The sequence below is a fragment of the Colius striatus genome, chromosome 12, assembly GCF_028858725.1.
Source record: "Colius striatus isolate bColStr4 chromosome 12, bColStr4.1.hap1, whole genome shotgun sequence".
In the NCBI taxonomy this organism is placed as follows: domain Eukaryota; kingdom Metazoa; phylum Chordata; class Aves; order Coliiformes; family Coliidae; genus Colius; species Colius striatus.
Window position 1 is genome coordinate 27,567,506 of NC_084770.1, and position 14,355 is coordinate 27,581,860.

Here is a 14,355-nt window from a genome sequence, read left to right on the forward strand (position 1 = left end):
AGGCTGGACACTATTGACACAGGATGCGCTGCATTGCGGTGCTGGGTGCTGCACAGGCAGCCTCCACCGCTCCTCTCCTCGGGGCTCGGCTCCTGGGCATGGCAAGGCCCACCATGGCCACCAGCCCGCTGCACGTCCCCCCGCCCCAGGGGCTGCTCCGGCCCCTGGCTGTGCCGGAGCGGCTGCTGCTGGGGCCGGGGCCCAGTAACGTGCCCCCCCGCATTCTGGCCGCAGGCGGCCGGCAGCTCCTGGGCCACATGCACCCCGAGATGCTGCAGGTGAGTTGCCCCAGCGCAGCCTTCCTCCCCTTCCCTCCTCTGCTCACCCCCCGCGAGGGGCTGGGACAAGCTCTGCCAGGGCGAGGGCCGCAGCGGTGCCGGTTGTCCCCCTGCGGCCGCAGGTGATGGACGAGATCAAGGCGGGCATCCAGTACGCCTTCCAGACTCGGAACCGCCTGACCCTGGCCGTCAGCGGCAGCGGCCACTGCGCCATGGAGGCTGCGCTGCTCAACCTCCTGGAGCACGGCGACACCGCGCTGGTGGCTGTCAACGGCATCTGGGGACAGCGTGCCTCCAGCATCGCCAGGAGGCTGGGTACGCTGGGCTCGGCTGATGGCAGCGCTCCGGTGACAGGGCTGCCGGGCGCGATGTGAGGAAGGGACCCCCGGTTTGCTGTCGCCATCCCGGCAGCAGTGCCCAGCGGTGGCTCGGCTGCCGCAGCCAGGGAGCGCTCCAGCTTTGTCCCAGGGTGATGTGCGTCTGCTGACGGTGGCTCACGGTGTCTCCAGCCAGAAAACCCACGGTGGGGGGGGGAGGGGACAGACCCAAGTGGGTGGCTGCACTCCCGGGTCGTATGTGACCGATTCCCTCACAGAACGTGGAGGTGGCTGCTCAGTGTGAAGCATGCCCAAACCTCGTTCTCCCTCTGCCCAAATCCCTCCCAGGAGCTGATGTCCATGAGCTGCTGAAGCCCCTGGGCGAGTACTTCACTCTGTGGGACGTCGAGGAGGTGAGTGCTGGCTACAATGCAGGGCAGTGGGCACGACCTGGCTCCAGGGGCAGTCACCAGCCACCTTCCCCTCTGTTTCCTGCAGGGCCTGGCACGGTACAAGCCCTCAGTGTTCTTCATCACCCATGGCGAGTCCTCCACTGGGGTGCTGCAGCCGCTGGACGGGCTGGGCGAGCTGTGCCACCGGTCAGTGCGTGGTGGGCACCCGTGGGGTGGTGGTGGGCACCCCCAGGGACACCATCGGGGGTTGGGGCATGGGAATTCACACGCCTCAGGTTCTTCTCTGTGTCTGTTGTGCTGGAAGTGGTTGATGCCAGTGAGACACACAGTCCTGGGGGGAATGGGATGCTGGGACTGGAGCAAGAGGAGGTGGCAGGGACACGAGGCTGAGCTCTGTCCCCCCACAGGCATGGCTGCCTGCTGCTTGTGGATGCAGTGGCATCGCTCGGGGGAGCCCCCATCTTCATGGACCAGCAAGGTAAGAGCTACTGTGCCATCACAGACATACAGGGGACAAGAGGGCTTCAAGCCTGGACCGGGGAGGGAGGGCAATGGGATCAGCCCCCACTGCCCATGTTTCTGGCAAGCAATACTAGAAACTGGTTCGGAGAGCCTATTTGCATTGGGGAGCCATCAGCAGTGCTGGGGTGGCCCCCAAAGCTGGACAGACACAGCAGCACCTGCAGCATGTGCCACCCTGCACTTCCCACCCACTGCTTGCAGCCAGGCTGGGGGGCTCAGAGTGTCCCTGCTGGGAGCCCCCCATCCCTAAGGAACTGCCTCCCTTCCCGGGCAGAGATCGACGTCCTGTACTCAGGGTCACAGAAAGTCCTCAACGCCCCTCCTGGCAGTGCCCCCATCTCATTCAGCGAGAGAGCCAGGTAAGGGCAGCCCCGTCCCACTCGGGGCAAAGGTGCCGGGGCTGGGGGAGGGGTTTAACCCCCCCGGCTTTGACAGTCTCCAGCACCCAGTAGCAACTCTGTCATGGGTGCTCGCTTTTTGGGGGGGGGACTTCCTGTGGGACTGACCCCTCCCACAGAGCTGGTGGGGTCAGGGTTCGCCTCCTCCCCAGCACTCTGCTTGGCCAGGGAGAAGATGCTGAGGAGGAAGACAAAGCCTCCATCCCTCTACCTGGACATGTCCTTGCTGGCAAACTACTGGGGCTGCGACGGGGAGCCGCGAAGGTGAGGGCAGGCGGAGCCAGGGCGAGCGGCCACAGCCGTCCGTCCAGCCCAGCTCCAGGGCTACCTGCCCTGCAGGGCTCTGTCCTCCCTGCAGGGCTCTGCCTTCCCCCTGCGCTGGGGGCAGAGCCCCGCTCTGTGCCCCAGCCGCATTCAAACCCCGCTGAGTGCCCCTGGGTTTCGCAGGTACCACCACACGGCTCCCATCAACAGCTTCTTCAGCCTGCGGGAGGCCTTGGCCATGCTGGCGGAGCTGGTGAGCGGTGCCGGGCAGCGCCCGTGGGGCTTGGGGGAGCGGTGGCTGCCAGCGGGTCCACGCCAGCGGGAGGGCCCTTCTCCCCCCTCTCTGCCCGCAGGGTCTGGAGAGCTCGTGGGAACGGCACCGCGCCAACTGCGCCCAGCTGTGCCAGGGGCTGCGCGACCTGGGCTTCGAGCTCTTCGTCAAGGAGGAGGTGCGTGTGGGTGAGCTCGCCGCCGTGGTGATGGGACGGCGTGAGGACAGCGCCCTGCGTGGCGCCGGGCAGCTTCTGATGCTGCAGAAAACAGCCATTTACAGCAGTGCCCCGGTGCCAGCGATGCTCTGGTCTGGCAGCCGCCGGGCTGGCTGCGGGGCAGGGCTGTGCCCGGGAGCCGCGCCTGCAGCTCCGCGTCTCTCTCAACAGAAGGCGAGACTTCCCACCATCACCACTTTCAGGGTGCCTGAGGGCTACGACTGGAAGGAGATCACGGCCTTCCTCATGGACAACCGTGCCATCGAGATCGCCGGCGGCCTGGGCCCCTCCGTGGGCAAGGTGGGCAGCGTCCTCCCCTCCTGCTGCCCACGCCGGGCACCAGACGCGCTGCAGCCGCGTCCCGCCAGCGCCATCCCCACGGTGCGCGGCGCTCGGGGGCTGCCAACAGCAAACGCACGGCCAGGCACGGCAGCTCCCAACCACACACACCTGCCACGCCTAATTGAACAGCCAGTCGTTACAGGGGGGAGGTGTCTTTAGAGGAAATGTGTGCTAAACAGGAGCAAAGTGGGAGCTGTGCACACGCCCTCGCGCCAGCCGCTCCGTGCAGAGCCGGGTGCTGCAGGGACACGCTTGCTCTTCTCCTTCCAGGTCCTGCGAATCGGCCTCATGGGCTGCAACTCGACCAGTGACAACGTGGAGCTTGTGCTGGGTGCCCTGCGAGACGCCGTGAGGCGCTGCGGCCGCAGCAGGATGTGAGCAGCCTGCAGGGCACGGCGGCAGAGGGGCTCTGCTGCCCGCCCCAGGGGCGGCAGGGAACGCTGCAGCACCCAGCAACACCAGCCAGAGTGGGAAGGAGAAGCTGGGAGAGCAGGGGAGGTGCAAGTGAGGGCTGTGGCTGGGCAGATGCAGGACGTGGCTCAAAATCCCTTCTCCCAGTCCCTGCACAGGGTCGCTCCTCACCCTGATGGCCTGGCTCCCCCACTCCTCTCCTTCCCCTGGCACGGCAGCCCCACAGCCAGCAGCCAGGAGGGCTGCGTGCAGGATCCAATCACACCTCCCTTTCCCTCCTGTCACCGTCACAATCCCTCTGCCCTCCCTGCAGCAGAGCAGGACTCCAGCCATTCCCCCCGGGTCAGGGATGAAACATCCTCCCAGCTCTCTTCCAGGGTAGCCTGGAGGCCGTGGTCCCAGCTGGCTGCAGCAGATGCACTTGCCCCCCAGCACCCTTTTCCCTCAATAAAGCACCATGGCTGCGTGCTGCTCCCTGGCTCTGTAGCTCGCCCTGCACCCCGCTGAGTCTCGAGGCACCGGGCTGGGGCTGCGGTGGGCTCCTGCTCAGCTCTGCTGGGGGATTTCCTCACGGATCTTGGAGAGGAGCTGGGACATTGCTGCCTGGCGCATGCTGTCCTGGATCCGGTACACCTGGAACTAAGCAGAGACAGGAGGAGAGTGAGGGGAGAGGACTCTTGCCCTGCTCAGGCCCTGTGCCCCACAGCCTCCACAGTGCTCCCACAGCACGTGCCTGTGGAGAGGCTGGAGGGGTCTGGGGTAAGGGGGGAAACACAGCACATCCTAATCTGCCCAGCCCAGGTGCTCTGAGGCACTGCTGTGCTCCACCTTGTGAGACCAGCTGAGGGGCTGGCGTTACCTGGCTGAGCAGGATGTCAAAGTAGGCTGTGTGCCAGTAGGACCCGTTGGCAGTGGAGAGGTGCAGGAGGGCTCGAGTGTCTGGGTCTGTCTGACAGCTGCCAGTGCGTGTAGGGAGGCCAAAATGGAAGCGGAGGAAGCGCTGGGGGTCCTGGGCAAAGCTCTCCACCCTATGGTAGAGCGAGGTGAGGTCCAAGGCCCCTCCTTTGAAGAGGTTCTCTTCTGGGTGCAGGAAGTGGGGCAGGTGCTGGGTGGCCAGGCAGCGCAGGAGAATCACCACAAGCCGGTAGACTGAGCCCTCCAGGTCCTGCCAGTCCTCTGGGGAGGGGAAGAGCTCCGTGCTCCACAGCAGCACCATCTGCAGGGAGCGAGAGAAGGGCAGGGGGGTGGCAGTCCCCACAGAGGCCCTGCCTTCCTGCCCTGGGGATCAGCCCTCAGAACCGACACCATGCCCTTGGCAGCCCAGGGCTGCACAAGCTCTGGGAGCTGCTGCTTCGGCTGCTGCAGGGCCCCCACTACCCCCTTAGTTATGAACCTTTGCTTCACTTCCCAGAGAGCCCCCATTTCAGCTCTAGGGCAGGTCCCAGCTCTGCAGCATCTCCAAAACAACATGCCCAAGCTTTCCAGGGGCACTAGGCAGCAGCAAAACCCCCCATACGTGTGGCTTGCACCGGGGGCCCCCCAGGCAGCTGAACCCCCAGCAGCTGCCACGCCAGCTCCCTCGGCACTGCGCTGGCAAACAGCCTGGCACCAGTGCCTGGTGGCAACGTGGAATAACGGGCCATGCCCAGGGTGGGAGGGAGCAGAAGATGCTTTTCTGATGGACAGGCGTGTACTATTGCCTTTGTTCAAAACAAACAAGCATCAAAGAAATGCAACATAGAGCAAAACCCAGGGGATTTGTGTTGCTTGGAGCTGGAGCTGTTCCCTCAGCACGCTTTTCTTCCTTCTCCCTGGTTCTGGCCCAGAGAGCCGCCACAGGCAGGGCACACCTGGATTGTGCCACTGTTTGCTGTCCCCAGCACAGCCCCATTCCAACTGGCATCACCAGCTGGCATGGGTCCAGAAGGCCAGAAGGTTGGGTAGGGAGAGTGTTGTCAGAAGAATCACCACCCTCAGCTCTGCACAGGCACCTCCCAGCACAGCAGAGCCCAGGACGACCTGCGGCACGGCAGGCACAGCAATCCATCCCCTGCACGGCCCCTGATGGCACAGGCAGCCTGTGCCAGGGGGTGCCTGGCACATCAGCATAGGGCCCCAGTTCTTAATTCTCAGGGTGTTAATGCTGCTGGTGCAATCCAGCAAGTGCCTGCAATGTGCAGGGAAGAAGGATCAAGCCCCTCTAACCATGGCTGACAGCTGCATCCTTCCTGGGCGCAGCCATGGGCACTGCAGGCCCTTGGGCTTGTTGCTTGGGATCTTTCTGCAGCTGCGACCCGGCCAGGTAGAGGGCCAGGGAACAGCCTTGGCTCTGCCTGTGTGGAGAGCCACCATCCCACCAGCTGAACCCACCTACCTTCAGGTGGTTGAAGGTGAGACCACCTTCCCCATCCTCCGCTGCCCAGTCCTGGCTGCGCAGCTGGTCCAGCAGGCGAAGGCTGTCCAGCCGAGGCCCCTTCATCACATCCACCGCCTGCAGCAGCTTCAGGATGGGCAGGTGAGTGGAGGATCTGGGAGAGAAAGCAGGGTCTGGTGAGAGGGAGGACGGATAACTGCATCCTCCTGACTGAGGAAGGGATACCTGCAGTGAGCTGGTGTGTGTGTGTGGGACCCTCCTTCCCTCCTGCCACCCGTGGGACCCCAGGCACGTGGCATCCTCAATCCACCTCTCACACCCGCCACTGGCAAAGAGGGATGGGGAGATCTGCAGTGTGACGGGGACGCTGCTGAGCAGCTCCTGCCCTCCCCCAGGAGGGACAAAAGTGGAGGCAAAAAGGGATTGTGCTCCCCTATGTGCAGCAGAGAGGGCTGCAGGCTGCCTCAGAGGGAGGGCATTGGAATGAACCCAAAGGAGGGGCTGAGCATCCAGTTGGACCACATTGTGCCCAAAATAAGACTGGGCTGGTCCAGCCTAATGCTCAGCCCCTCCTTGGGGCCGGGTAGCTGTGCTGGCAGGCAAGCTGTGTGTCAGCCTGGCCCCGCTCCCTGGGAGGCACCTCATCATCACCCCGCTGCTGCCAGACGCCCCGGCCCACTCCCGAAACCTGCACAGGGCCGCGAGAGCTGCCGCCCTCTGCGTGGACAGGCTCCGGCTCCCGCCAGCAGCTGGCAGGGCTCCTTCAGCTTCATCCCCCCTCTCTTTCCTTGAGCTGCCTGAAATTTGGCTGAGGTTTTTCCTCCAGCACAGAACGGCAGGATTGGGCAACGTGAGGGAGTTGGCCTCAACCCCCCGTTGACACGTCCCTCCGCTTTCCCATCCCCTTTCTGCCCACACCTGGCAGTGCTTCTGGGCAGGGGGTGTCCCCGAGGCAGGGCCCCCCTGCCCCACGCACGGCTGAGCCGCTCACCTCCAGCTCTGGGCAGAGGCAGGGACGAGGTGTGCCTGCACCGTGGCCTTCCGCAGGCTGCCCTCGGGGAAGCCACCGCGGCCCTGCCACCCCTGGAGCCCGAGCGGCTCCTGCCGCCTCCTCACCACGGGCACCACGGCAAAGCGGATGGTCCTCCAGCCACCACGGATCAGCAAGGAGAGCTCCATGGCATCGTCCCGCAGGCCCTCGGCGCTGAGGTCACCTGGATGCGTAGGGTTTGGCAAGGTTAGGAGGTTACTGCAGCTGGTCCTGCAAGCTGAACTGGGTACGTGCTGCAACACCCACGGGCACGTCCCACCCTGCTCGACTCATCCCTTTCCAATGCTGTGGTTTGGCCGCAGTCCCTCTGCAAAAGCCATCCTCCAAACCCCGCTGGGGTGGATGTTTTGGGAAGGAGCATCGCTCCAGCGGGGCTCAGGGCCAGGCGAGCGGCTGTGGGCACTGCAGGAAATCCTCTGTGCATGAATGGGGCCGTGCTGCCGGGTGGCTGAGCAGTGCCAAGAAAAACAACATGGCCAGGAGAAACGGCCCAGGAAAGGTCTCAGGTTGTGGGAGTGGAAGCAGACGAAGGGCTCTGGCTTGGCCGTGGAGGAAGAGGGATTTGTGGGCTTGCTGGGTCTGAGTTAAGTGGCTTTCAGGCCCACTGGTCCTCTCACGTCACCTTTCCATCAGGGCTGAGGTCTACTTCAAGAAGCACCTTTGGACATGGAAATGCAAGAAGCTGATGGGAACACTGTGGGTATTCCCAGGGTCCTCTTCCCACCACGTCCTTCCTGGGGACACTGCTCCCATCCGGGGCCCGTGTGTACACAGGGTCAGACCCATGCCCCAGGGTCCCACTCTAGCCCTGACACACTTCTAGCTCACCCCCCAAACAGCCTCCTCCAGAGAGGCCAGAAGCAGAGGGAACAAGGTGAGCCAAGCACACCCAGACACTGAGCAAGCCCTCCCCGGGAACTAACAGCAGGCGTGGGCAAACCTTGCCGTGGGACCCTTCCAGGAGGGTGCCATCAGCCCAAGGTGAAGACGCCTGAGGATGACTGCCGTGGGATGGCAGGGGATAGTTTGCATCTCCCTTCCCTCGGCTGAGGACAAGGCTGGCTCAGCACACGGCGGGGCACTTGCTGCGGGGTGCAGGGCTCCCCAGGCGCCGGGCTCCCCAGCCGTGCCGCAGCGGCTCCGGGCCGGGGGCGCTCCCGCCGTACGCACCTGGCTGAAGCAGGAAGAGGCGCTGGCAGCGCACGATGGACGAGACAAGGAGCTCTTTCAGGTGCTGGAGAACTTTGCCCGGCACCAGGCACCTCACACCACCTCCCTGCTCCGTCACACGCACGGCGCTGGTCCAGTCCTGCAAGTGGGTTCCCGGAGAAGGCACCTCTAGGTAGCAGGTGCCGAGCCCCGGGGGGGCGTCCCCGGGCCGGCACGGCAGCACCCGCAGGGTATCGCCGTCGATCCCCAGGGGCACTTCTATGGTGACGGCGTCCTCAGAGGCGCACAGAGCGAACTCCAAGGCTTCCAGGTTCCTGGCGTAGTCCACGAGGAAGCGGGGCTCGCTGGCGCGGACGCCCTCCAGCAGGGTCAGCAGGATGTCCTCGGCCCGCTGGAAATGCTCCATCCGCTGCCTCTCACGGGACACGATCACCCCGAGGTAGCTGCGCCAGTGGCGAGAGCTGGCTGCCATGGCAGCTCTGCCGCCGCCCGGAGCCTGCCTCGAGCGGGAGTGAAAAGTACGTGGGCAGGGAGGGCAGGGCTGGGAGCCGTGCGGGGCGGGAGGAGGGCAGCCACAGCCGGGTGCTGACAACACCGCAGCTGGGCCAGTGCCAGCGAGGGCTGCTGGAAGCGCTGCGTGCCCCGGGCAGGGCCGAGTCACACCCTGCCCGCCCCTGCGGTCCAGCGGCACGGAAAGGGATGCTCGCTCGCAGCTCGCGGCAGGATGGAGCGGTGATGCCTCTCCGGGCACCGGCAGCATCCCCTCACAGCCAGCGCCAGCCAAGAGCGACCCACCGCCCGCCCGCCCCGGCACGGCGCGGCGCGGCTCGGCTCGGCTCGGCACGGCTGCCTGGGGCTGCCAGGGCAGGTCCTCCTTCCAGCTTGTGTCGCGCCCACGGGAGCTGGAAGCGGGCTTGTGCTGGAGCCCGGCCACGCCGCGCTGGCTGCCAGAGAGCTACGGCACCCCATGCCCGTCACGCAAGCGCTCGGCACAGCCCGCCCCGCGCCCGGCCCCCGGCCCCGCAGCCCCCCGCAGCCCCGGACAGGCCCCGCCGAGCCCCGCGGGTGCCGTGGCGAGGGCGACGTGCCTCGGAGAGCATCGCCCGGGGGGACACGTACACCGGCGCCTTCCAGCCCAAAGCCGCTGAGCCCCGCGGCGGGAGGGAGTGGGGGGCTCAGCCGAGCGAAGGGCTGCGCTGCGGGGCCGGGCTACGCTTCGAGCCGCGTCCTGGTCACCCTGCCGAGCCCTGCGCTGAGCCCCGGGGCTGCCCGCGGGCAGGGCTAACAGTTAGCGGCTGCTGTTTCCAACAGCCTTTCTGTACCGTCCGACCTGCCTCCAGTCCTCCAGCATCTCACACGAACCCCGGAGAGGAGGGTGAAGGTTTCCCAGCGTCACAGGCCCTGAGCTGGAGCTCTCCTGGCAGGACAGCATGGCTCAGTAACCCCAGGCTTCCCCACAAACCGCTCCTGTCCGTGGTCAGAGCAGGGAAGGGAGTGGAGAAGGCTCCATGGCAGCAGGAACCTGTGTGGGAAGGGGGTCACAGCCAAGCATGGGGTCCCGGGACCACTTCTGGCGAGTGGGAAGAGAAACACAGGGCTCAAAGCTCCTGGGGCTCAGGCCCTTTACAGCTCCTTTATATAACTCGGGCGAGGTTTCTGGATCTCTCCAGGGTTGTTTCCAGCTTGTTTTCATGCCTCCTTCAGTCCCACACGGCTGAAGAGCCACCCTCCACATTGAAGAGCTGTCCTTCCTTGACCTAAGCTCCGGGGAGCTCAGCTGCCTTCAAAGCGGGAGCAGGGCCAGAGCTTCAACCCACAGAGCACCCTCACGTGCCTACAGTGTGAGTCACAGAGGTGAGCAGCAGCCCACACCAGGCTCCTGGTTGCCTGGAGGCTACAAATGCCCTGGTCTGGGAAGCCCCAGCTACATTTTAAACTGCTGACAGCAGGTGATAGCCTCTGCATCTCCTTACTGGAGCCTGTGCTTCCAAACTCACCCCACCTGAGCAGGGGGCACTCAGTCACCTCCACTGACCACCATCCCATCCAGGGCTGAACTTGCAGCTTGGTCTTGCCCTCCCCCATCATGCAGGGAGGACAAGACAGCTGGCATCCCAGAGAGCAGCTGGAAGAGGCAGGACTCCCTGCTGCTGAAGCAGGGCTCCTTGGGGGCTTCACCCTCCCCATCAGAAGGGTCCAGGCTCATCCTGGAGGATGCAGAGCCCAAGCCAGCATTTTCTGCTGATGACCACTCCAGTTTCAGGGCAGGCAGCAGCCCTGTTCCTTGTGCAGCGGGTGGAAGAAGGGCTGTCGGGGCAGCAGTGCTGGCTGGGGCTGGTGGCATGGCTAGGGACACTGCTGGTGGCACTGCTGGTGGCACAGCTGGCCAGCCCAGAGAGCTGGGAGCAGCTGGAGCTGCTGCTGGTACTGCCAGACGCCTTGGGCCAGGGTGCAGCTTGTCTGTGGGTGCTTGGGTGCAGAGGAGGGGTCCACCTCAAAGCAGGGAGACAGTCCCAAGGCCAAGCAGGCAGTTCAGTACAGCAGGTCTGGCCCCTGCCTGCAGTTTTGCTGCTGTTTGAGAAGGTTGCCCAGCAGTGACTCGTGCATGGGAGCCACCGGGAGGGCCGTGGGCATGAGGCCACCCCGTGCTCTCTGGCATCCCCCCTGCTGCCCCAGGAGAGCCTGAGCCGGGCACTGCAGCAGGCAGGGGCAGATGGCACCCAGCGGGAGGGAGAGGAGCTGGGGAGGGGATGGAGCAGGCTGGCGTGGAGGGGAGACAGCAGAAGCTCCAACTGGTGCAGAGGAAGGAAACAACAAAACACAGGAGGGCTGAGCCCTGCCCGTGTGTGATGGGGGAGTCGGGGCCGGGCACGGTGTGGGGTGGGGCGTTGAGGGCAGCGCCAGGGCATGTAACCAGCAACGGGCTCAGCTCAGCACATCTCCAGTGGTGGCAAAACTGCCTGGAGAGAGGCAAGAAGGTCAGCTAAGCTGCGAGGCACACAGCTGGAGTGTGTGGTGCTCAGCCTGGATGGGTCCCTGGGAGGCTGTCAGAGCACAGCCTGGCACTGGCAGAGGGGCTGGGCTCGATGAGCTCACTGCTCACTTTCCATCTCAGCGATGTGTGGTCTGACGAATTTCCACTCTGTCAGAAATAGGAGAAAACAAACCCAAAGTAAGAGCAAGGGCAAGTGAAATGGAGGGAAAACCACAGGGGTGTGGGGAAACCCGACATGGTAAGGGTGGGTGAGGGGCTGCAGCCAGTGCCCAGCATCCCTCGCCCAGCTCACTCCTTGCACAGCATCGCCACCAAGCCCTGCGCCCTGCGAGGTGCCATTGCCACCCAGCAGAAGCACATCGGGAGGCTGGGCTGGCGGAGGACAGGGACACCAGGGTGCGGGAGGTAGGTGATGCTCTGCCCCAGTGCCCTGGCTCCACACCGACCCCAGCGCTGGCAGCCTGTGCCCCACCAGCCCCTGGCTGGAGCTGGGAGTCCCCCCAGCGCAGCGTGGCCCCTGGCAAAGAGGCTGGGATGGGGAGTGGGGACGCAGGCAGGGGAGGTAGAGAGGAAGGGAGAGTAATTTAACATGACAGGCTGTTTATTTTGGCAAAAAGGGTCTCTTTTCAACAGATTTCAAAGCCTGGCCCTGGGGCTGGGGGGGACCACACAGAGGAGTGGGAGAGCAGGGGTGTGAGGGGGGGTTCAGTGGGGCACCTGGGCTGAGAGAGATGCAGAGGAACCTCTCCACTCCCCCACCCCCCACCCTGCCTGCTTTTTCCCAGGGCCTCGCTGGGTTTTCCCAGCCCGGGGCTGTGCTCCACGCTCCGCTGAGCCCTGTCCCCAGCCCGGGCTGCCCCCCGGGGCACCCGCACGCTCCCGCACACACGTGCTGGCCTGCACGCACCCGCACACAGTTCGCACGCTCCCCCAGGCCCTGCTCCTTCCTCTGGGCCAGGGCTCAGCTGGAGTCTTGGCTTCCCCCAGCAACATTTCAAAAGAGGCTGTTTATTAAAAAAAAAAAAAAAAAGGAGAAGGAAAAAAAAAAACCAGCCAAGCCAGGAGAGAAATAATTGTTCTAATCACATGAAGAGCTCTGGCTGTAAAAGCCCTGCGAGATCACGGGGAAGCAGCCGAGGCTGTGAGCAGCAGGGAGCGTGGGGGGTGCTTTTCCTGCCTTGTGCTCTTTCTTTTTTTTTTCCCCAGTCCCAGTCCAACACATCCCCCCCAGCCCTCCCCCACCCCCCTTTTCCTCCCCTTTATCCTGGGAAATGAAAACAATTTATTTAATGATGGATCATCCCTTTCTCTGGTCACTGACCTTCTGGGCGAATTTCTGCTGAGCTCAGCGGAAAACGCGAGGCTGGGTTGTGGATCCCATCTGTGGGTGGGGGAGGGGAGGGGGGGAGCTCACCCTAATCCTTCCCAAAAACCACAGCAACAGTCCTATGGAGCAGGACAGGGCCGTGAGGAGGGTCCCCATCACAGCCAGAGACTTCTCTGCAGCTGCTGGCCCTGCAGCGCTGGCCCTGGGGCTTTGGGAGCAGATGCAGGGGCTGCAGCAGCCCCCGGAGCCCCCCACCCCATCCCCTTTTCTCTCTGGGAGACCTGCAAGGGTTCCCAGCACCCACTGCCTCCTCCCTGGCCTGGCCTGGGGTGCAAGGGCTGGGCTGGGGTGCAGTGCCAGAGTGAGACACAGGAGCTGGACTCAGGGTGGGAGCGGGGCACAGAGCCACATCCTGCCCTTGGTGCCTGGTGGTAGGGCAGGGAGGAAGCTTCCTCAGCTCAGGGTGGCTGCAGGAGGTGGTTTTCAGAGCTGGCCAGGCCAGGGGGCCAGGGACACACGTAGGGCTCCCAGGGACACACGTGCGTCTCCCAGCAGCGGCTGGCGGCAGCGTGCACCCCTCAGCAGGCACCCCGGCCCCCGGCTGCTCCGGTGCTCGGCGAGGTTCTGCTCCCTGGGGAGGGGAATGGCCAGGGTCACACCAACCAGCCACCTTTCACTGGGAAGGGCTGTCAGCACCCAGGGGCCTTGGGCATGGGTGCAGCCCAGCTTCCCTCACGGGTCCCACTCAACCCCCAGCTGACCTTCAAAGCAGGGATGGAGCAATCCCACACAGCATCCAGCACCCTCCCCTCTGGTCCCTTCCTCTGCCATGGCCCGTTGCTCAAAGCATGGTTCTTGTAAAAACACGTAAATATTTATACAAGAATAATTTAAAAAACATGGTCTGTCAAACAATCAAAGCAACAGAACATCCAAGGAGCCTTCAGCTGGGTTGGGAAATCCGGTGCTGCTTCCCGACGCCGCGCCGTGCCGCTGGAGGTGCTCACGGATGGCCCCGGCCCCGCGGGCTCCTGGCGGGTCTCAGGTGTTCCTTGTGTGGTTCAGGGACCGTGGTTGTGGGTGGCTTTTGCTCCCATCAACTCAAGCCGCCTCCCACCAGGAGCCCCATCCAGGGACAGGACTTTGCCAGGCGCCGGTTTCAGCCTCGTGCCCTGGTTTCGGGCACTGCCCCCTGTGCTGGGACCACGCCAGGAGCCGGTGAAGTCCTTGGGTGAAGTGCTGCCTTCCCATCCGCCCCGCAGCTGTGTGGCTGGGCGGCCTCAGTGCTGCAGGCTAGAAGGGACGCTCACCAGTGGCATCCCCATCCCTCCAGAGTTAACGGCGCCTGCAGCAGTTCAAAGGCTTGGCTTGGCAGTGCTGCAGCGAGAGACTTGGGACAGGGTTTTCCCCAAGGGAACGAGACTTGTGTCCATCTAAATAGCCCTACGTCCCTTTTTGCACCGGTGTCACCATGCGCCAGCACAGCCACAGCTCCCGTCCTGTGTCGGGGTGACACCGTGTGCGCCCAGCACCACTGAGAAGCCCTGAGCTGCTGCTCCCAGGGAGGGAGTGGAAAAGCCTTAGAGTGGCAGCACCTGGAGATCCCCAGCCCCCTGTCTCCTTCTGCTCACCTGGGGCTTCCCTGGCTGAGGCAAGGCCGGGGACACAGTTGCCATCCTGAAGCTGTAGCTCTTCTGCCCCGCCGCCACAGGATACCTTGGCCACATAGTTCCCGGGGTGGTGGGGAGAGAGGAGGGGAAGGGGACCCCACTGTTCCTGTGGCCCCACAGAGCCAGAAGGCAGCGGTGGGCACGGCTGCGTGCTGGGGCAGCGCAGGGGAGCAGTCACCTCGTCCTCCTGGCCGCCCTCCAGCCCCTTCCCACCACCTGCATTTCTGCGCGTGATTCGTGTTCTTGCATTCTTTGAACCCAGGCCAGGCAACGAGTTCAAACCCCTCCATGAAAACCACCCCCAGTGCCCGTGCAGCTCCCCCCGGGCTGCCTGG

The 14,355-nt window shown here is 64.4% G+C and overlaps 2 protein-coding genes across 2 annotated transcripts; one reads left to right on the forward strand and one right to left on the reverse strand.

Annotated features, from left to right (window-relative positions):
• The first annotated feature begins 41 nt into the window (after nt 1–41).
• AGXT (alanine--glyoxylate aminotransferase) lies at nt 42–3,400 on the forward strand. The gene is made up of 11 exons (XM_062005979.1): nt 42–278; nt 401–593; nt 944–1,008; nt 1,094–1,194; nt 1,416–1,486; nt 1,805–1,889; nt 2,097–2,192; nt 2,376–2,445; nt 2,546–2,641; nt 2,852–2,980; nt 3,293–3,400. Exons 1-11 carry the CDS (start codon nt 99–101, stop codon nt 3,398–3,400), a joined length of 1,194 nt encoding a protein of 397 aa, XP_061861963.1. The 5' UTR covers nt 42–98.
• A 579-nt stretch (nt 3,401–3,979) lies between these two features.
• MAB21L4 (mab-21 like 4) lies at nt 3,980–8,603 on the reverse strand. The gene is made up of 5 exons (XM_062006081.1): nt 8,029–8,603; nt 6,799–7,021; nt 5,808–5,961; nt 4,293–4,649; nt 3,980–4,072 (listed from the first exon to the last, which is right to left on the reverse strand). The coding sequence occupies exons 1-5, from the start codon at nt 8,498–8,500 to the stop codon at nt 3,980–3,982; spliced, it is 1,299 nt and encodes a 432-aa protein (XP_061862065.1). The 5' UTR covers nt 8,501–8,603.
• Nucleotides 8,604–14,355: the final 5,752 nt, after the last annotated feature.